We start from the raw sequence: 22676 nt of genomic DNA, 5'->3' as shown, positions 1-22676 counted from the left end.
AACGCTCTGCTGAACTCAGTGTATATTACATCTGTGCGCCACCCACTAGAAAAAGCCATGAAAACATGACAAGCAAATTGGTGACCGAAAGCCATTCTGGCATGGAGAAATATACGAATTAATGGCAAAGGCCAAATGCTGAATCACAATTCGCTCGAACAGCTTGGGCAAGGCACTCAACTTGTCTAAGCCTCTGTAATTCTCAACAAGTCGTCTACTTCCATTTTAGTGAATGGGAATAAGGAAACTACTCTTCCAACACAACGGGAAAACACCTAAATTCAAAGACCGGTCAAATCCCACATAACTCCGCAGCACAAGATTTAAGTACACACGATGGAATTCCATCAGGTCCAGGCGCACAACTACATTTTAGAGAGCAAATTAGAAATTGAAACCAAGTTAGTTATAGGATGTGAGTAGTTTGCGGATAAATCGGAATTAGCAGTCGAAAAGTTTCGTCGGAAATACTCAGCAAACAGATTTGAGATTTCAAAATCATCCAAGGAATCAGACCCATTAAAAGAAACATGCGAGGGATGTGTGGAAATTTTTCTTTTTGAGTTAACAAATTTAAAAAAGAATTTAGGATTAGCAAATAAGGAAGGTTTAACAAACTGAAGGTATTTGCAATTGTATTGGCGGTTGAGGGAATTAAATCTATGCCTTGCCACGGCGTAAGCGAAATAGTCAAGAGAAGAGCCGCTTTTCGAATATTTTTTGAAAAGCGTGTTTTTTCTGTTCTTGTAATATATAATTGACCTATTAAACCACAGGGGGCGAGCTCGCCACTGCTTGATCGGAACAGATGCAGCAATAGCTAGATTTAATGTATTGTAGACGAGTGACAATAAGCTTTCAATACTTCCGGTTGAGAAATCAAGCCCTATATGTGAAAGACGATGTTTTAGCAATACAATATTGATTTTATGAAAATCATAACATTTAGTTAAAAAAGTTTGATTTGACAGATTAAGGCAGTTCAACGAATCATCATTCATATGATGAAAGGAAATACACATTGATGAATGATAAGGATCCTTAGGTAAACTAATAGGTGGACAACGATGTACACTAATCTCAGGGAAATTGGCACAGCAGAGATCAAGCAGTCTACCATTACAATTAGGGATACGGTTATATTGAACCAAATTATGATCAAACAATTCATTAAAGAACACAACAGCCCTATCAGATGTTGAAGTAGGAATCAAACAGCCAGAATTATCAATGTTACACCAAGTGACTTCAGGCAAATTAAAGTCTCTCAACGCAACTACCAAATTGGTAGGTTTCGACTGCTTGGCCACTTCACAAATGAGGGCGGCCTGTTTTTTATATATGGAGATTTCAGGATGTGGGGGAATATAGGAGCAGGTTACGTCATATATATAAATAATTGTTTATTAGGCACTTTCTCTCGAATAGCGATAAATTGAACGTTAGGAGTAGGAGGAAATCCAATTGATTTGGACGGAAAAGACGAAGATATGGCAATTAATACACCACCACCAATGCGATCCAATCGATCATTTTTGAAAACCTGGAAAGAATTGCGGAAAACTTCAGGCGAATGTAGATCATGTTTTAACCAAGTTTCAGTGAAGGCTGATGGGACTTTCGCCGCCAGATAACATTTTATGTTATCTATAGATGTATCGGGTGCCAGTCTTGACATAAACATTGCTTTTCTGGGAGGTGCTGCCAAATGGGGAGCAAATGTCACTACTACTGGGAGCAGTAGCAGCACGACTGGGGAGTTTTGAGTTGGGGAGAATATAGATGGGGTTACCAAAGGAGCAGCGTGTGCGTCATGCCCAGTTTGGTAGCCAGCGTTCACACTCGAACAGCCGGTGGGAGAGCATGAATTATATTGCTCTTTATTAGTTTTAAGCGATGACGCCTGAGTTGAGTGAGTGACGCCACTAGGAGGCGATACTCTTGCCACTTCAGCATAGCTTAAACCAGAAAGACTTACCAGCTTATTTGTAACTTTTTTGTTACAGACCGCCTCAGCCATTTTCTTTTTTTTTTCCTTCTTATTTATTTTATTGTACTTATACTAAGTTTTATTATTAATTTAATATAAGTTTTGCTTTTAGTGCCAATTGAACTCGACTGTTATTTGTTGGGTTGAGTTTCATGTATAAGCAGAATTAAAATAAATAAATAAAAAAACACAATGCCAAATATGATGCTATAGCGGCTGCCGAGATCCCTTTCTAAATTAAACTACGTCTACCTATAGGAAGAATCTACCTCACTACTTTAAATAATTGCCTTATTAGATTATAACACTCACTTCTTCACAACGATTGCTCTATTTATGAGGTTATATGTGACTTATTACACCTTACATTATTAGGCATTAAACTGCAATCAGATCATTATTTCCTAAGGTATCAGAAAATGATGATGATAAGGAACTGAATGAAATAGTAACTGAATATCGCCACAGAATATATATGAGCATGATGAATAACTCAAAATAAACCCCATCCCCCATCCCACCACGCCCCTCACAAAAAAAAAAAAAATTTCAACTACAAGTGAGCCTTTATACGGCGAAAAACGCTGCCTTTTCGATTTGATATAACAATAATTTCTGATTTATTTTTGCACTACAATTGTAGATTTTTACTGTTATTTCTCTTTTTTGGAATTATAAAAATTTCTTTGATTCCACAAAGCTAGCCGTTTTTTTATTTCAATTTAAAACGAAAATTCATGTGTTGAGAATAGAGAGTGGATAGAAATGCCTTCAATAAATGGCAACGCTTTGCCATGAAGAAAGAGAAGCCAAACTTATTCACGTATTCATAATTTTTTCTTAAACTTATAGAGCTGGCCGTAAAAATTCTGTTTCTGTTGAAAGTATAAAAATTGTATCTGTTTTAAAAAATAAAAATTGAATTGCTGTTAAAGCATAAATCAGACAAAGAGCTCCTATGTTTACATTAGAGCACACAGAGGAAATCATCTGTTGTTGATTTGCCGAATTCTAGAAGAAGAAGAAAAAGTTAAATTGTATATAAAATTACGTAAATAGCGCAGGCAAGTGAATATTAAATTGTTTTTAGTTCAAATTTAATATAAATTTTATAAAATAAATGACCAACATATTCCTCGGCGCGTTTTTATGCTTCTCAAGATTTAATGGATTTCGTGTCAAATAATTAATTGCTTTTGGATTTTGGATATTATTTGTTAAAAGATAAAGTCTACCTAATGATGAAGTCAGACTTTCAAGGAAGGAGTATTTATTGTTTTGCTCCATGACTACATTTTGAATAAAAGGTTTAGTTGATACTTATTTCAATAAAAATTCTCCGGAAAAAATTCGTGAATTTTCTATATATTCCATACACTGCGTTAGACAACAGAGACGGATCTGTATCTTTTGCCATATCTTTAGAAGTGGTCAACATTACATATAAAACCTTCGCAGTTCGTTTTAAACTAATTAACAATTACTGAATTGTTCAATTTTAACAGGCCATGGCGTTGCTAAAGGTTGGCTATTATGATAAACCCGAAGGCGAAGACTTTTTTGGCAAAATGTTGGCCACTAATACATACGCTGCGATTGCTGGATTAACGTGGTCTACGTATGATGTTTTGATGTACTCACATACCAAAGGCTATTTACCAACGTTGGGTCGGTTCGCCTACAATACCGGGCCCATGATTGGCATGGCTTCTGCTTTCACACTTACGGTATACGGCTTAACCAACCTAAGGGAAAAAGATGATAGGTGGAGTATATGATTTATTGAAAATTGTGGCTTTCATTGCAATTATAAATAAATACATTGTAGACTTAACTATTTTCTTGGTGGTGTGGCTGCTGGTGCTGTCTATGGTGCCTGGAGGCGTAATCATGTGTCTGGGCTTACTATGGGTCTTTTCTTTGGTGAGTTGTGATTGATTTTTTTTACATAAAAGAGTTTCCTCACATCAATGTCAATTCTTTCGAAGGCCTTGCCGCTATGGTTAAAAAATTATCCAAAATTGAAGGGTGGGAATTCTTCCCTGAGGTACCGTATCGTCAATATATGGGTGCTAAAGATAACGATTATACGTTAATGAAAGGTCCTCCAAAAAACTGGACTACTGGTGAATAACTATTATAGTTAAATAACAAATTTTGTAAATTTTCCTACATGTGAAAATAAACATGAGCGTGAAAATATAAGGTTAAGAGTACTTTAATAAACAACAGAAATTATTTTTTCTTTATATATTTTTTTTTACTCTTTCTAACCCTATAAGTTAAAAAATAGATAACTGAGATAAGATATCTTCACGTTTAATGTGAAAGTTAGAAGAAGAGCATTGATCTCCGATTATCTTTTGTATTGCTTTTTTAGCAGTTTAGTGCGATTTTAATCATAAGATCTAAAACATGAGAATACGTAAAAATGTGTGGCCACGTCGTCATGTCGATTGGTTGTGCTTCCTATTGATCGGGATTTCTATGCCTTTTGTATTTATTTTTGAAATGATCGTTGTGTTGCCCTTCATCCATCCGCCTGGAAGTTTCTTACACACATTTACTTTCGCTATGGCTGTTTTTCTAATTTTCAACATTACTGGAAATTTTGCAGCATGCATAATGGTGGATACAAGCGTAGGTAAGTTTTCCATAAACTCGGCTCAAGCGCATTACGACTTTTTCCATTTCTAATGATATTAATTTAGATGGATTACTAAAAGTTCCCGAAAAACCTTTTTCAGCGGGTTGGCACAAATGTGTAAAATGCCTAAAAATAGTTCCACCACGTAGCTGGCATTGCAAAATATGCAATTGTTGCATATTGAAACGCGATCATCACTGTCCATTCACAGGTTGCTGTGTGGGTTATCGAAATCATCGTTATTTCATTATGTTTATTCTATTTCTCTTCATTGGATCAACCTATGCTTTCATTTATAATAGCGTCTTTTTATGGACTTTAAAATCTGGTAACTGGTTATCTTTTTTGAAAATCCTTTGTCTACCTTTAATGTTTGTCACCGGTTCTTTGTGGTCTAACATGAGCTTAATATTTTATAATCTTAACATTCTTGCTGTAGTTTACAGCATCGTTCTTCTTATTTATCATTTGCCAGTGATATTGAAAGGTGGAGTTAGCTATGAAAGGAGGAAGGGGGCTTATCCTTATGGAAACGACAGGTGGCAAGCCAACTTACAAGAGGTTTTTGGTAAACGCATGCACTTAGCATGGCTTTCGCCTCTTTTGCGAAGTGAATTAATCGACAGCACTGATATTTGGAAGATTGACTAAAGCCAATAAAGAAAAGATTTTTTTCACTTCAACTTTATAGTTCATTTAAGAATTTTATGAATAGCAGGAGCGAACTAGTTATCTAAAAGGAATTTGTATATCTTCAAATACAACCTATACATATACAAAAAGAAATGTAAAATCAAAAGTATATACAAATAATTTTTATACCCACCATTGTAAGAGGTTTTTTCCAAAATATATGTAACAGCTTCAGAGACACTATAAAGTACATATATTCTTGATAAGCGTGAAATTCTGAGTTGACTTAGCCATATCCGTCCGTTTGTGTGTGGTTTGTGTTGTTGGCACTCTCCTGGTCGTATAAATAGACTGAGTAAAGATTAAGAGTAAAGTCATTTTTCTATTTAAAAATTTTTTGCACCTGATGCTACAAATGCTCTTCACGACTTTCGCATAGTATTTTCAGATCAGTGTCTTCTATGAACTATAAGTCGCAGTTTCCTGTCTACAGCTAGCAATAATAGGAGCTCCTGATTGCGTTTACTTATCGTCGTATTCGGGGTCTTGTATTAAAGTTGCAATAGGCACGATAAAACTCTACGACCGATTTTGATGATGATGATCTTTATTGAAAATGTTACTGAATTTTTTGTAACTGTGAGACGACTTTATCAAAAAAAAACAGGTTTAAAAATTTTAACCTTGAGAAGTTCTTTTGCAGTTAGAAGAAAGATTCTCTTTGCTACAGGAAGTTCTTGCGAAGTGGAACATGAGATTGACATTGGTGTCGGGGGGTGAAGACCAGTACAGCGTCTTAGAACTGAGTTCATATTTACGGTAGGTACGTAGACCTTGAGGTAGACCTCCATAAACTTCAACTGAATTTTATCCCAACACAAGAAGAGTTCGCGACGAAAGGAAATATAGAATCCACACTCTACATTGTGACGGTATATTAAAATCAGTTAGAATTCGACCTGGTTTCCCCAGATCGACACAATCATACGCTTTATTGATGTCTAAACTAAGCATAACTATTAACACTAGTGTTGCTTTCGCTTGGTTTTTTTAGGAACGCGACATAAAATTAATTTCAGCAGTGAGATCAAGCAAGGACCATGTACCTAACGATGTGCTTTAGGTCTCATCCAAAACGGGAAACTGACTAACCTCGCAATACCTCGATGAAAAAGATGAAAATAGTTGTTTGGATTTAGCACAGCAATAATGCAAAATAATACAAAAGATTCAATTAGTCGTTCGAGTTGTTGCGATTTTTTCTTTGATTTTTGCTTTGCAGCGGTAGGAGCAGCTTTGGTAGTGGTCACTAATCTACGTCGAACACAATTTGAAAATACCATTTTCATAGCAAGCGAAGGGACATACAATACACATCGGCTCTAAAAGTGATGAAAACAACAACATTTAGAAGTTGTCATAAAAATGGAAATCCGTTACTTGGAAAGAGGCCTGATGATTAGGCAGCTTTTCAGAAAGTGCTCAGTCTCTATTGATGGAACGCCACTAGCAGTGTATCATAAAATGCACTATTAGTAAGCTTCGGACATGGCGATTGCTCCATTATATTAATGTAAACCAATCAAAGAGCGGCTTCAGTCGTTTATTTTCTACTATTTATGCGCTTTAATTCTTTTAGAGACTGGTTTGGATTCAGTGTCTGGTTTGATCTAGGTTGCTTTTTTATCTGTAATTTGACAAATTGGAAGAAAAGTTATTGTGTCCAAAGAAAAAGCAAGTATTTCTGTTTTGCTTTCGTATTCAACTGGCACGCATTCTTTCTATACATTCTACAGCTGTTTTCCTTCCGAATTCAACTGGCACGCATTATTTCTCTAGCTTTTATTGTGTTTCCTCGTATAGATGAAGATAGCGTCTTCAAACAGAGCAGACAGTTGGAAGGTTGATATTGAAAATGGGACAAATCGGACCGAGCAGAAGCGCGCTGTGGAGTGTAAACTGAACGCAACCCGATTTTTATTAACTAAAATTTTTGGATTTTTGGTCGTTAATTGGAAATTATTAAAGTTGGACACTGAAATTTTCCACCTTTACTTTACGAAACAGTCCGAAAATGGAACCAATCGGCCATGCCTACACCAAGAGACGAGTAGCTAAATTTAATTTTTTTCAATTTTGTGCGCTTTTATGCTCATTTATCACAAGGCAAACATGACAGAATGTATCAAATAAAAGAAGTGGAAGAGTAGAATGTGAAAAATATAGTGATGGGTATGCGAGATTAAGCCCTCGTCGAATATAACTTTCTTACTTGTTATATTTAAGCTTAAAATATATCGATCTTTTATTACAGATGTCTATTAACCGTACTAAGCCTGTCTGTCCGTATGTCCATCTATATATTCGTTCAAGCTACAAGCCATAATTTTGAAGATATTGCCATGACATTTTATACGATGACATACTTTGACCCAAGGACGAACGCTATAGAGTATATTTCGGATCGGTCCATTTTTTCGACCACTTTACAACACCCTATTTTGAAAAGTCCGAAAAAGTGACTAATTGCAAAAACATTGTAAGATAGAACATCATATATAAAAGATAGTATATTTCGCTAGCAAGATTTGCGCGGCACAATTATTAAGTTCAGCTAAAGCCTAAACAAATGAGAACATTGTCTGAAATTTGTACAACATGTATGCATAATCCGGCACAAAACCTACATTGCGCAATTAAATGTGCTGCCATATAATTAGACTGAAATTGTTGCGAGCAGCAAAATAAATAATTCTAAAAAAAATTTTACGACTAAGCCAAATATAATGGAATTTTGAATTATGTGAGAGTATGGAGTTTTGAATTATGTGAGAGTCAAAAATTTTGAATTATGAAATTCAACTGGCATGCGCTTCTCTCTTTACATTTTACTAGCGTTTTTCAACTTGCATTTTTTTTTTTTTTTTAGCTCCTGCATAAAGAATGTACAGCAAGGCCAATTTTATTTGAAGTTTGAGTTTATTTCTCAGCAAATTCAAAAAATTTCAAATATTCTTGGAATTAAAAATTTTGTTTTTTTTAAATAAAATTAAAAAATTATTATTATATTCTGTACGCAAAAAAAGTAAAAACATATTTCTTACTACTGACTTTTCTAAAATCTTTCTTTGTAAGCATTTTACGCAAGTTTTAGTTATTAAGCATATTTTAATTTATATAAAAACTAAACGAAAAGACTAAGTTAATTTTCTAATCCTAATCCCTATTCAATAAAGATTTTAAGAGGAGTTTGAAAAACAACAATACACACCGGTATTTCAATAAATCAGCAAACGTTAAATGTCAAAGATTATATGTGTGCTTTGATAGGATAATAGGACCCCATCAAGCAATTCATCAAAATCACATGTGGAATAGAAAAAGTAATTCAAGGCAATTGTTGTTCTGGTGGTTACCTTATAGTATATAATATATAATAATATAAATATATTATTTGTGGACTAAGGTAGAAGATGGTATCATGTGTACATCCTAATATAATATTCGCTTTTATAAGATACATTCCGTATCACTGGATCGCGGATATTTTGGTCAAGAGAAATACACTTCAAAGTTCAATTACATTTATTTAAATGTAGGATTTCTTACAAATTATTTTTGGCAATACTTTGGACTGCTTAGCTCAAATATTCTTTTTTCTACTTTTTTGTGTTTCACAAATATCCCATTTATATATATTTTTGCCATCATATTACTAGTACCTATTTTTATGACTTGATTTTTAATGCTGCATGAGCTGCATGAGGTGCCTGCGAATGCTCATTTAGATTTTCTTTCTTTAGGGTATTTATTTTTAGGGAAAATTACTTAACTGAAATTAACTGTATTTGGGATTTTCGTAACAATATAAATTCAAGTAAAATTTTTAAAGGGTCTTTTTGCCTTTAATCTAACTTAACAAACTGAAATTGCACTCCGCAGGAGCAGAATGAAAAAAAAAAATTCTTGCATCTTTTAATTTTTAATATTTTTTTTTTTTTTTTTATTATAAAAACATTTTCAATAAAGTTAAAAAAGGAAAGAAAAGCCACAATATGCTTTACTTATATGCTTTACTCACTAATCCTGTTGCTACTTTTTTTGTCAAATTGCCATGGTTACCGCTTGTTATTTAACGATCTTTCGTTGAATTAGCGGGATGTATTTACTTGGCATCAACATTTATAGCAACAATGCTATTTATTTCGGTAACGTTTGAGGGCAAACACAAAACAGGCTTGATCACTGTGCTTCCATGCAAGCTTATTGTTATTGTTATCGATAATGAAATTAAAACAAAAGAGTAAGCACTTTCAGAGCAACAAATGAAAAGTTATATACTGAAGTCGCATTGAATTTGAGTTATTTTACAAATGAGATGAATGCTGAATTTTACGCAGCGGGAGGGTTCAGGCTCAGAACCCTACTCGCTGATATGAAATAAAGAAAATTAATCTGGATAAACGTACAATATTTTTAATTATTTAGAACAAAATTTCAGATTTTAGCAAAACATAATTTTATGTTCGAGTAATATTTTATAATTTCTTACTAAACGATAATAAATTTGTAACTTAGCTATAAACACAATAATTTGAACCTTCCGCCTCTGCAAATCCCTATCTCAACATTATAGCAATGGCAATTCGTCTAAAAAAAACGACGTATATTCGATTAGGAATAAATCCGTTTCCGTCAAGCTAGGTTCCAAGCTTTCCGATTCACTTAGTACTCCTTTCATGCAGTGAGCATTTTTATAATATAATATAATATATCACATTGTCAATAATTCCAAATTCTGTACGCATCTGCAGCAGCGACCGACACAGCGTTTGTAACATAAGCTGATATCTGAATATCAATTGAATGCAAAAAACATGGCAATTGTATCTTGGACGCTTGGTTGCTGCTATACCGATGCATTACATATTACATGGAATAAACGTTCTTAAAAGATAAACAAACTTTTGGGTGTTAGTGCTGTAACTTGATAAAACTCGCATATGCTCGGCGAAAGTTCTAATGAGCAGTAAAAAGTAAGTTTGTTAAATTTTTGCGTGAAAATAATTATATATATTTTATTTTACTTTTATTTTAGCTTCTTAATAGCCATATTTTCTATGGGCTCAAAATATTATCGTTCGCCCAACTTGAAAGAAGGCTGCGAAAATTTCGGTATAAGTTATTATAGGGCGCAACACAGATCAATGAAAAGAACGGCTTTCCGCAGAACTTCTAATGACGAGGAATACAATTCTTCAGAAGGAGAAAACTAGGAAAGAGTAAGTAGGAAAAGCAAACGCTAGGAAGTAAGAATATTATGGTCGGAAGTGAGCGGATTTTTTATATATCCACCATGTTTATCCTAAAAGAGACTTGAAAGAGAAATGAAAAAGATAAATTTCCATACTCCATAATATTGGATAAGCCCAGTTGATTTTTTCCATTTTGTAGGACGGGGAATTTTATTCTGCGCCTATTATAGTTTATGAATAATTAGCAAAACCTCCGAAAAGGAAGTGTGGCCAACTTATTTTGAAATGTAGACATGCTCCCTGATCGGTTTGGTAGCCGTGCAAACCTGCAGAAACTTCCAAAGCCTTTCCCAAAATTTAAAGCCGATAACGTCAGCACGTTACATTACATAGGTAGATAAATGACGGGCATGCTTGAATTGATTTAGAACTTGATGGTGACCAAGGATATAGTATATACTTCGAGAGGGCTAAGAATCTTTCTGCCTTCCTTCGTTGCAAAAATTTGGGCAAAAAAACTTCCTTCCGAACTTCGTTGGTAAACACAAAAATTAAAAAATCTGTGTGAAATACAAAAAAAAATAAATATATTTTAGTTTTAATTATTAGCATTGGTTTTGTAAGACGACAGTTGCTCGGTTTTAGAATGCTGTGATGGTAACTAAATCCTGCTGTAGTTACAACCTGACTTTGTATTCCTGATATCGTATTAGAAATCGTAGTAGGTCCAACCAAAAATTGTATTTTATTTTTCTTTGGTTAAGTGACATTTTCTAAATGTCAAAATCTGTGTTTTAAATAGACCTTTCTAAGATTTGTAATTAAAATTGCATTGTTGTTTTTCCATCAAGAGATGGTTATGGCATCCAGAAATGCAGTCTTTTGACACATTTGAGCCAAATTTAATTCTGGATATCAATTCAAAGCGAATGGTTTTCTTCTTTTGTCTGTTAGGATCATCATGTTGCCTTATAACCAGTCAAAATTATTGCTATTATTAACCGTGTTTGTAAATGTATATTGTTTCTAGCAAAACACCCAGAATCCGAAATAATATCGTGCGTGATTTTTAAGACAAATATCGTGAAAAAACAAGTCCAACCGAAAGCTTGAAATGCTCAGTAGACTCATTTGCAATCATACATATGACGAAGTGTATTCAAAGATGTTCACAGGCCTCACAAGTGAAGAGTCTCACACAAAAAAGTTAGCTGAGAATCTTTCTTTTACGTGCAAAAAAATTCAATAACACTAAACATATATTTGAGATTTTCAATTTCTACAGCAGACTACACAAAACTTTTCGTGCTCGCAACGGAGCCATTACAAAACAGTTAACTGCCTTTATTAAAACGGCTGGCTTCTCTTTCTAAATCAACAAAATTATAAACACTTTTTGTCTCGTTTCGTTGCAATTTTATCGAGCTTATCAATCCACAGATCAATTATTCTTATACAGCCATAGCTTTGAATTGATCTTCTGAAGTAATGAACACTACATCAATACAATCGCCACAGCAAAATGCAAAGCTAACATCTTTACTACTGCTACCAACTATAAACCCAAAAGAAAGACTTATATCAAAAACTTATCACGTTAATGGGTATATTGGTCTGTTTGCTAACCGGCCTAATCCATTTCCCCTCCAAATGCAAAAATAAAGAATTATTATTATTATTAAAATTTTAAAACAGCTAACTGCAGAGTTTGGCAACTCTACACCCGCGATGTAGCCGTCTTTGACTTTCCGCAAGACATAATTTAACTTCTTTTTGAATCACTCCGCTATTTAGCTTTATTGTGGGCTAAAGTTATAAATATCTTTAGGAATAAAGTGAGTGATTTAAAGTAAAGGAAGCATATTAGTCTTTACGCGTAATTCATTTGGTTTTTTGCAATCAAAAATTGGAGCTCTTGTAAAAGTCTTTTTTTTATGCTAGCTACTATGCTTGCAAATGTTCATCAAATGTTCTTCACCACCATACTTTTCCACAATATATTCCTTCGTCTGAAAAAAAATAAAATATATTATTGCACGGTAAAACAAAGTTATACAGTGGTACAAATTTTTAAGATAAAAAGAATAAAGTCATATAGCACGGTCTCATTTTATCAAATTCATCAATGCAAACAATACCACCATCAGCTAGAACCATAGCACCACCTTCCATAACAAAGTTTCGCTAAAATTTAATGAAGAGACGAAACAAATACAATAAATCATCCTGTCATAAGTCCTTACATTTGAGAGCCAATTATATGATATTAATATTTCGAAAAGCAAATTTACCGTTGATGGATCTCTCGTCACTGACGCCGTTAAACCTGCAGCACTAGAACCTTTGCCTGAAGTGTAAATTCCAATAGGAGCTACTTTCTCAACAAATTTTAGTAATTGTGATTTAGCCGTGCCGGGATCGCCCAGTAACAAAATATTAATGTCCCCTCGTCTGCATAAACCATCGGGCAAACGTTTACGCGATCCGCCAAATAGCATGCATGCAAGTAATGGCCCTTTTTATATCATGCGAACCGAACATACTTGGAGCTAATGACTTTGCTAAACGATCATATAAATTTGGAGAAGCGGCCATACAACGAAATGTCTCCTCTTCTTCACTAGTTATATTACTGTAACGGGATATAGCTCCCGATCCTTCAGTATCCGCATATGTTTCATCTAAACTTAACAAAACGTTAACGGCCGAATATTCATAATGACGCTTTAAAGCCAGCAATCGAGGTAAATCTTTATAACTGTCCGGACCAGCTACAACGTCTACGGATTTCTCCTTTTCCAAGACATATTGTTTCAATCGTTTTGCCATACAACCCAGTATAGAAATTTGCAAAGGCCCTCGTTTTGTTGATCGTTTATGCTTCAAGGCCTTTAGATGTTGTAATCGATTCCATATTTTTGCGTCTATGGACTTGCTTGTTTGCAGTTTGTTTTGCTTTCGCTTTCTTGTTACATCGTAAAGGAGAAGTTTGGTTGAATTTGTCGACAATTTTAGCGTTGTGAATCTTTTTGTATTTTGTTTTTTTTTTTTTTTTTAATAATCCACTTCTGTCGTATTTCACTGGATATGGATTGTTTATTTACACCATGTGGTGCGAAAACAGGTCCAGAATCTGAACGATTCATTGCGTGTTGGCTCTGTCATCGTTTTTGCCATGCAATGTTTGCTGGTATTATCGGCCGTGGTGCTGATGCAGTATGGAATCCCTCAAGAGGCTTACTATGTGTATACTGACTGTAGGAACCGGGACATAGATTTCTTCAAACTCTCCACGGAGACGAGAAATTGTTTCTCAGATTTGAGCAAATATCTCGGCTCCTTGCGGGAGCATTTTGAAATAATTAAGACTAGGTTTGATGAGTGTCGTTACATTGAGCACTCACCTTCTTCCCCAGCTAGCAAAGTTACAACTCGTAGCGTAGCGTGTGGTACGTCACCTCCGAGTTCTACTAAGTCTGATTCGATTCGTTTAATTTAAGGGGTGTTAACATATTCAATTTGGCTCCTTCTCAGCCTAGATCCACCTCGTCTTTTAAAATGCTAGTTCTGCTGAAAACATATGTTGTTAAATAAATCATTGTGGCCAGTTGCATTTTTAATTAAGAAATGATCGACCCCGTAATACTAATGCAGTAGCCCTTTCCTCTTCAAAAAACTAAAAGCATATTCAGGCTCATTATCATTTATTAAAATGTTAGGGGCCTAAATTTAAAAATTCGTTCTAATCTCCTAAATTCAGTAAGCACGGAGTTTTCCTGCTTGGACTTCACTGCAACTTGGTTAAACTCGGATCTGCATTCGTCGGAACTTTTCAATAATTTGTTTCAAGTTTTCAGAAACGATCGATTATATCGCAATGGTGGTGGTGTTTTAATTGCCATTTCTTCGGCAGTCCCCTCCTATTCATTTGAATTTCCAACTACTCCCGACGCTGAATTTATCGCCATTAGAGTGAAATTTCCTAATAAACACTTATATGTGACCTGCTCCTATATTCCTCCAAATTCGGATATCTCCATATATAAGAAACACGCCGCCCTCATTTACGAAATGGCCAAGCAATCTAAACCTACCGATATAGTCATGAAAAACAAACACTAAAAGCCATTTATTTTAAAGTTGAAATATATTCATCAAATTGTTTTATTAAAGTGATAAATGGTAGTTGCCAAATTATGGATCAATTTGTACACAAAAATATATCAGATATATACACATTACATATAACTAATTAATTTTCTTAATACCCATCAAGAAACAAGCTTGTTTACTTTTATGTCAATTGTCTTATTGTTATAATTTATAACTATTTATTCATGTTGATGGATCTGAAACCACATGTGTGGTATGTAAACATTTCTTGTAAAGCAATATGGTAGGGCAGTTTCCGATCGTTTTTTACCGCTTGGAAGTTCTTAAACCGAAGGCGAAAATGACGCCTTACTGTGTCAGCTCTCTAATCGATTTGGCAAGTGTACCGTACATAGTTAAACATATTATTTGCACGCAACAGTAAAATATTTAATTATGTTATGTAGAAGAACAAGTACGATAATACCTAATCAATAAAAAATTTTAGAATCATATTTACCGTTAAATTACAAAGTAACAAAATTTGAGCTCTACATAAGAAAAGTAAATTTTTAAACATAGGCTTTACCTTTTTTGGTGTTTATGTAAAAAAATGGAATCATAGGATGAACTCTTTAAACAACATATCATCACAACCCAATGTCTGCTGATGCAATGCAATGTAAGCGCTATTTGCTGAGCACATTAAATGCAAAAAAAAAAGGTGAAAACAAACTAATAATGACAATTGTAATGATATTAAAACTAACAACGGTATAAAAAAGCTAGAAAATATATTAAATAATAGTTTAAAAAATTTCTTTCTCTAAATATAACAATAAAATTTATAAAATATGAAGAAATAAATAAAAATTTATTTAGCTATTAACAATAATGCATCAAAAAAAGTCATAATAGACCCCAAAAATAATTGTCGCAGACGGAAAGTGGAAACATTTACTAATATCGGCAAATAAACATAAGAATCTAATCTAAGAATTTAAATTAATCATCAACTTGCAAGTTTTATTGTTGGCCAGCTACTCGTTGCATTTGTAAGTGATCCAGTTTTGATATTTATTATTGCGTAGAGATTGGGACTTTATGACGCATCAAATCATCAACCAAAGTAATGAAAAATTTTATGAAGAGACTCTAATGCCAGCGACGCGTCTATTACCACCCGAATTGAGTCATAAAGTGGCCAACTATGGGCGTGGCTCATTTGATTTATTATAAATGCAATGAAATGCCGACGGCAATTTTCATTTTTCATTTTGCAATGAATATGTCTAAAACAGATTTTTTCACTTATAAAGCTGCCTTAACAGATTTTGTCACTTACAAAGCTGCCTTAACATTCATTGCCAAATGTTGCTTGTATAGAATTTCAACAAATGCATTGATTTGCAAGTAGCAGAGAGTTTTGCGACGGCTTTGCAATTAACACAGAATTTAACGACGGCTCGCAATTAGCAGAGAATTTAACGACGGCTCTGCAATTAGCAGAGAATTTAGCTACGGCTTTGCCTTTTTAACAGAGAATTTAGCTACTGCCTTGCCTTTTTAACAGAGAATTTAGCTACTGCTTTTCCACGCAAGTAGCCAAGCAGTTTAATTTGATAATAAAAATTATGGCTGTCTACTTTTAGGCTAACTTATAAAATTAAATAAGTTTATTTCGCGTATTTTCCAAAACATCTAATATTTTTACATAAAATGTTTAACTCATTCTATATGTAGGCCTAGGCTGCGTGGGCGATTCATCGCCACGCCTTGCTAAATATAATCGATTTATTCAATTTATAAACAACCATTTGGTTGCGCCCCGTTTCACACTTAATTTATAAACATAACCATTTAGTTGCGACTCGTTTCAAGCTTAATTTATAAATTTGTTGAATCTTGTTGAATCTTTGTTTTGCCGACGGCTTTGCATTTTAACAGAATTGAATGTGTTTTGTCTGTTACGATGAACAAAATTCTTTTTGACGCTATCTTAGAATTTATTCTCTGGCTAAATGTATAATAATAATAATTTTACAAGTTAGCCTAAAAGTAGACCGCCATAATTTTATTTTATTATCAAATTAAACAAAACTGTAGCTAAATTTTCTGCTAATTTACAAAAAGAACGTAATACTCTGTGCTATTTACAGAGCGAACGTAATACTCTATGCTAATTTACAGAAAGAACGTAATACTCTATGCTATTTACAGAAAGAACGTAATACTTTATATTAATTGCAAAGCCGTCGGCAAATTCCCCCATTTTCATTAACAACTTAGGTAAATCGATACAAAAAAAAATGCAATTGTTAATAATTAGTATTTAATTGTTAAAAGCTAATAATTAGTATTAAATACTGGCAGTTTAGTGTATTTATTGTATTGCAATTATTGTATTTATTGTATTATTGGGCATTTAACAAAGTAAATGGCGTTACCATTTAGGTTGTTAGGTTGGGCTTTTAAACATTTAACAGAGCTGCCATTTTTTGACTATTTTTTACAAGAAACTCTGCTTTGCTTTTTAGCAGGGAATTTAGCGAGGACTTTGTTTGATAATAAAAATTATGCCGGTCTAATTTTAGGCTAACTTGTAAAATTATTATTATTATTAATTTAACCAGATAATAAATTCTTTTCTCTTAAAGCGCTAGCATCAAAAAGGACTCTATCGCACTTGGATTTGAACCCACGACATTTTGACATTGAGTTAAAATTTCGCGTCAAAAAAGTGCAGGTTCCAGTTTCGTATGTGTTCAATTATTACAAACATTCATTATATATTGTTTTTGAAAACTTTGAGTTTAAAATAAAACGCTCATACTATACATTTCTTTATAACGAGGTACGTAATATAATAAGAAAGCAAATGATAAATTAAATTCATATATGTATATATATATATATATTAACTCTAAGCATAGAAACGATTTTCCTTTATATACGGAGGCTATTGAAAAAAAAAATTTTATTTTTTCAGTTTTAAAGAACGCTTGGTAATTATACATCAACTAAATCGTTATTAGAATAATTTTGTCGAGACCAACACCAACGACATGTTAATAACGAAACAAGCAAAGAAACCAACATTTTTTACCCTGCATAGAAATCAGTAACGCTTTACCTTCAATAAGTATATAACGATCTTGTCGATTTGTAAAATAATCATTCGACAGATTGGCTCCTGATATAAGTACAGCATCGTCGAATAAATATATTTTCATATGTTGCAAACCTAATAGTTCATTCCAACGTGGCGGTATCCAACGTTTAGAAATTGTCATCCTTATAAACGTACATAGTATAATGTTATTTTGCACCCAATCTATTCTTAATGAATAAAATAATATGAGAAAAGAGATCTTTGGAGTAGTTGCGATCCTGCCAATCATCGCGAAATTATAGAAGAATATGAGAAGGTGGAAGAAGCTAAACGTCAATTAAAAGCCGAAAAATTAAAGAATGGTTAGTAGAAGCCTTCAACACTTTTATTCCTATATACATTGCCAGAAACTGTTTATTAAATTAGATCCTGATGCGGAAATATCTGATGATGATGGGAACGAGGATAAATATGTTGACGAAGTGGACATGCCAGGAACTAAAGTGGATTCAAAACAACGTATTACAGTACGCAACTTACGTATACAATTATCAAGAATTTTGCATGTATTGTACGCCTTCAGAAAATGAGCGTATATTCGTTCTCAAACATTCAACAGATCTTTGTAAAAAAGCCAGCGATGCGAGATTAAATTAAGGTTGTATGTGTATTTTCACAGAGATGTATCAACACAATGTTTAGTTTTCTATTCAGTCTCGCACGAGTTCTTAAGCAGAGAGGATGTGTTGACGGAATTTTTTCGCAAATATAGCAATGAATTGAGTAAAGGTGTGTGTGCATTTACACAGATGTATGGAACAATAATTGTCTGATGAACATGACGGGAATTATTCAATAATTAAAAGAATGCTTTCTAATCTTGATGACGTAGATTCAATAAAATTGGTTGAAAGCTATCCTGTACTCTATGCGAAATATCAGGGGTTTGCTGGTAGAATCGTTAAGAAGTATAGCAGAAATTTTAATATGGCGCGATCAACATAAAAGTGCGGTTTTCGAGTAAGCAGCGCGGCGGGGATGAAAAAGATAATTTCAGTATTAAAACGCTGGAAGGCATAGCACCGAAAGAATATGATAATTATTTTCTAGCTAAAAGTTACGTGAATATGATAGAGCTGCTCATTTAGTGCGGAATGCTACTTCTCCAGTTCCCAGATTCCTTCATCTTTATGCCACTTATATGGCAATGGAGAAACGACGGTTGGATTCGACCACGGATCAATCGAATCTGTATGACTCAGGTCACTTTAAAGACCCGGGTGAGATTTTGGTTACTTTGCGGGCAGAGCATTCGCGAAATAAATTAGAGAGTTACGGCATGTACTTATACGGTGTTATGATAGAAGAGCAAAAGCGACCAAGGAAAATGTATAGCAAACAATCAGGAAACCATTAAAAAGAATAATAATTTCTTTTACATATATTTTTATATTGTAAGGAAGCGTTTTGCTTCCTTACTGATAACAAGTCCGTCCGCGCAAATGCTATAGATATAGAACAAACAAAATGCATAAATGTACATATAGTAGAACACATATAAACAAAATGTATATATAGTAGAACACATATAAATAAAATGTATATACAGAACATCCGTACACAAAATGTATAAATGTACACATGGTAGAACACATATAAACAAAATAGCAGAACACCTATAAATAAAATTTATATATAGAACATACATAAACAAACTGCATAAATGTACACTTAGTAGAACACATATAAACAAAATGGATAAAACATCTAAACAAAATGGATAACACATATAAACAAGATGTATATATTACAACACATATAAACAAAATGTATAAATGCATATATGGTAGAACACATATAAGAATGTATTCAAAGGCATAAACCCAAATATAGGAAAATGTATAAATGTACACATAGCATAAAAATATAGAAACCTCTGCCTAAGTAAACATATTGTAAGCACACACCTAACGGTCACCGAATCGTACGATTTGGTACCTTAGTCGGCACTCACAACAAGATCATACGAGTTGTAGTATTAACGTTAAGATACATATGGTGAACTGCGACATCGGCCGACGGATGCAGTCCACCGTGGTGGAGCGCGTTCAGTTTTTCAGGCAAAGAAGATCCTGCAGAAGCGGTAGTACCCACCGCGGAAATTTATTTGGGTACGCGCTCTTCTAAAAGCAATTAATTGGAATGAAGAAGAAACCGAAACCATAAACATATCGGTGGTCTAAGAGATCAGAGTCAAATCCTCCGCACATGAACTCCTCCGTGCGTCAAAGTCAAAAATTTAGTGAGGCACGTTAACGATATATCAGAGCATGTTAGACCTAAAGTTTTACACAGATTCTTAATTGAAAATGCCCGGCTTCCTTTTAATTTTCTTCTTTTCTATTATTGGTTATATGACATTAAAACAAATTATATTTCTTGACATCGTTTATTTACAATAACAGTCAAGAATTACCATAATGTAAATAGAAGGAAAGGAAGAGCCCTTTTACGAATTTTAATGAAAACCGCATCAAAATGTATAAATTAAATACGCAGGCCACCGAAACGTTAAAGCGTTTAATAAGCGCGACAGCCAAAAGCAGAAGGTTTGTCTCCAAAAACAGTGAAATGAAAAGTAAGAACACTTATAACATGGTTCTTTTTTTACAGCCTGACTTTCAGTTACTGGAAATATCGTGGTATACTACATGCGGAGCAAAACTGTAGCCCGTAACCATCTGCCAAAATTTCGTCGTCATTTTGCTTTTCTAACTGAAATAGTTTCAACGAAGTTATATTAAAACATAAGGAAATAACCTTCGTCATAACTATTTGGTGTTGTGTTGTCCAAGTTGCTGTCTTGAGCATGCAACACTCTCTGCTAAAGCTTTCTAAATTGAAGGATATGTACCACCAAAGTACCTATTCACATTTTCCCCGATCTTTGTGGGTTAATTCATATTTTACGATCGAGTACGCGTTGGTACTAAAATTTTGCGAAGTTTATTTTACTCAACCAAATAAACAAGAAGAAATTAATTTAAAAATAAGAAAAAATTAAATTGAAATTTTCCAAACTTTTCAGATATTTGATGTGGTCTTAATGCTCATCATGAATACGTCTTTTTTTTACAGTTACGTTGTAAAGTGCAAGGAGGAAGTGTCTAATGTGGACAATAACTTGGTACCTTTGGATTTCATCCTGTTACATCAGTCTATACCTAAACCCAAAATTATCATCAATGGCTCTAATGAAGATTATGGATCTAATTATACTGTAACTGGTCCAATCCATTTCCAAACAAGCCAAAAAAAAAAAAAAAATAACAAAAATAGTATTACGTTTTAGACCTTTTTCCAGATCATAAGCAAGTACAAAGATAAATAATATATTTTTTTCATCAATATATTTTTTCCGTTGTGGAAGGATTACCATTGCTATCTTGTACGTGTTTGAGGTATGAAATGCATTGCTGTAAGGTTAAAGTACATAGATCGCTTTTTGCTTAACTTTCCGCACACATAAATTTTTTCGTGAAAACTAAGCCTTCACCTAGAAACGATTTTGTGCGAGCGTTACGTCCTTTTTGACGCACCAGCTACCCCAAAAACTATTTTGGAAAAATCATCAGTAAATCATTTGTCTGCAATATCTGCGGCCGAGACTACGAAAAAGCAAGAAATGCTTTTTTTGAAAACATCAGAGAGGCCACGCCACAGCTAACGTAAATCCATTTACACCAGATAGTAAGTTTATCGCCTTTATTGTAAAACTGTTGTAAGGAAGCGTTTTTGCTTCCTTACGAAATACAAGTCCGTCCGCTTAAAAGTCCGCCCGCAATCCGCCACCAGCAAGTCCGATCTGCCCGCAGGCCGTTCTGTGAGCAATACACGGACAGCCCCCTCCAATATCAAAATCATAAAACACACACCCATACCTTGTACAGATAAAATCATAATATCTAAACTAAAACACTAAATATGCCTATACCTTGTAACGAGAAAAATGTCTAAACACCTATTGTACAGGCCCACGTGAGTTAATTCATAGAAACACACAACACATGTGTGTAAAGAGAAAAGTACAAGCACATAGTGAGGAGGCCTCTGTAAAAACACAGAAGCACACCACAACACAGATTAAGAACCCCAGTGTACCAAAAAGCTTAGATCCAAATTTCAAAATGTAAGAGCGGAGTCAAGAACCCAAATAAAAGAAAAACTTAGTTGCAAGAAATCAATATGTTAAGAACACAAGTAGAATCTCAAAATGTTTAAGAACTCGAAGGTTAAACAAAACTCAAAGTACAAATACTAGTAGAATCTCAAGAACTCAAAGGCTAAATAAAACTCAAAGTATAAATACAAGCAAAATCCCAACATGTTTAACATGCAAGAAGTAAGCTTAGGTAGAAAATCCTTGCATGCAAAACAAACCTCAGCAAGAGTCTCTACGTGTAAAAATGCGCAGAATGTGTAGCACCGTTAGGGTAAACAAAACAAGCAGAATTGAACTTAGGTAGGGAAAGAAATAGTAAAAACATACGATAATGCATAAACTGCATACACACATTGTACAAAGACACGATCACACATGTAAAAACACACAAAACACATGCAAACACAGTGCACTAGCACCCACATACCTAACGGCGATCGAATCACGCGATTTGGTACCTGAGTGCTTGTGAGTGGACATTTGAACAAACATAGCAATAAGTTAGATGTAAGTTGGTTAAATTGTGTATAAGTAGGATCATGCAAGTCGCAACTGAGGTTGCGACTGCAGCCAACCTAAGCTAAGCATACCCATATGCATATTACCTCAAACTGATGTAAACACATAGAGCATGTTGGCATGAGGACAGGCTATAAAAGAACAGCGCATCGCGCAGACTCGTTCATTTCGGTGTCATAGCTGCCTGGAGGTAAGTGGTTACAGAC

The 22676-nt window shown here is 34.1% G+C and overlaps 3 protein-coding genes across 7 annotated transcripts; 2 read left to right on the top strand and 1 right to left on the bottom strand.

Annotated features, from left to right (window-relative positions):
- Positions 1–2872: 2872 nt before the first annotated feature.
- On the top strand, positions 2873–4239 carry LOC119641647 (NADH dehydrogenase [ubiquinone] 1 alpha subcomplex subunit 11). 2 transcript variants are annotated; one of them, XM_038040433.1, is made up of 4 exons: positions 2873–3054; positions 3496–3755; positions 3819–3913; positions 3979–4239. In XM_038040433.1, the coding sequence occupies exons 2-4, from the start codon at positions 3499–3501 to the stop codon at positions 4122–4124; spliced, it is 498 nt and encodes a 165-aa protein (XP_037896361.1). In that variant the 5' UTR covers positions 2873–3054; positions 3496–3498; the 3' UTR covers positions 4125–4239. The 2 variants fall into 2 exon arrangements, with proteins under 2 accessions (XP_037896361.1, XP_037896362.1); XM_038040434.1 differs by lacking the exon at positions 2873–3054 and adding an exon at positions 3277–3297.
- A 142-nt stretch (positions 4240–4381) lies between these two features.
- Positions 4382–5466, top strand: LOC119641651 (probable palmitoyltransferase ZDHHC24). Of its 4 annotated transcripts, none has more exons than XM_038040440.1 (3): positions 4406–4634; positions 4702–4965; positions 5113–5466. In XM_038040440.1, the coding sequence occupies exons 1-3, from the start codon at positions 4406–4408 to the stop codon at positions 5286–5288; spliced, it is 669 nt and encodes a 222-aa protein (XP_037896368.1). In that variant the 3' UTR covers positions 5289–5466. The 4 variants fall into 4 exon arrangements, with proteins under 4 accessions (XP_037896366.1, XP_037896365.1, XP_037896368.1 ...); XM_038040439.1 differs by having other exon boundaries at positions 5077–5466; XM_038040438.1 differs by having other exon boundaries at positions 4382–4634; positions 4738–5466.
- A 7029-nt stretch (positions 5467–12495) lies between these two features.
- Positions 12496–13050, bottom strand: LOC119641585 (DNA replication licensing factor Mcm5-like). The gene is made up of 2 exons (XM_038040342.1): positions 12817–13050; positions 12496–12709 (listed from the first exon to the last, which is right to left on the bottom strand). The coding sequence occupies exons 1-2, from the start codon at positions 13021–13023 to the stop codon at positions 12596–12598; spliced, it is 321 nt and encodes a 106-aa protein (XP_037896270.1). The 5' UTR covers positions 13024–13050; the 3' UTR covers positions 12496–12595.
- Between the last annotated feature and the right edge of the window lie 9626 nt (positions 13051–22676).

Source organism: Glossina fuscipes, unplaced genomic scaffold (genome assembly GCF_014805625.2).
Source record: "Glossina fuscipes isolate IAEA_lab_2018 unplaced genomic scaffold, Yale_Gfus_2 155, whole genome shotgun sequence".
In the NCBI taxonomy this organism is placed as follows: Eukaryota; Metazoa; Arthropoda; class Insecta; order Diptera; family Glossinidae; genus Glossina; species Glossina fuscipes.
The sequence above is the reverse complement of the archived record's forward strand: the minus strand, read 5'-3'. Positions and strand labels throughout refer to the sequence as shown.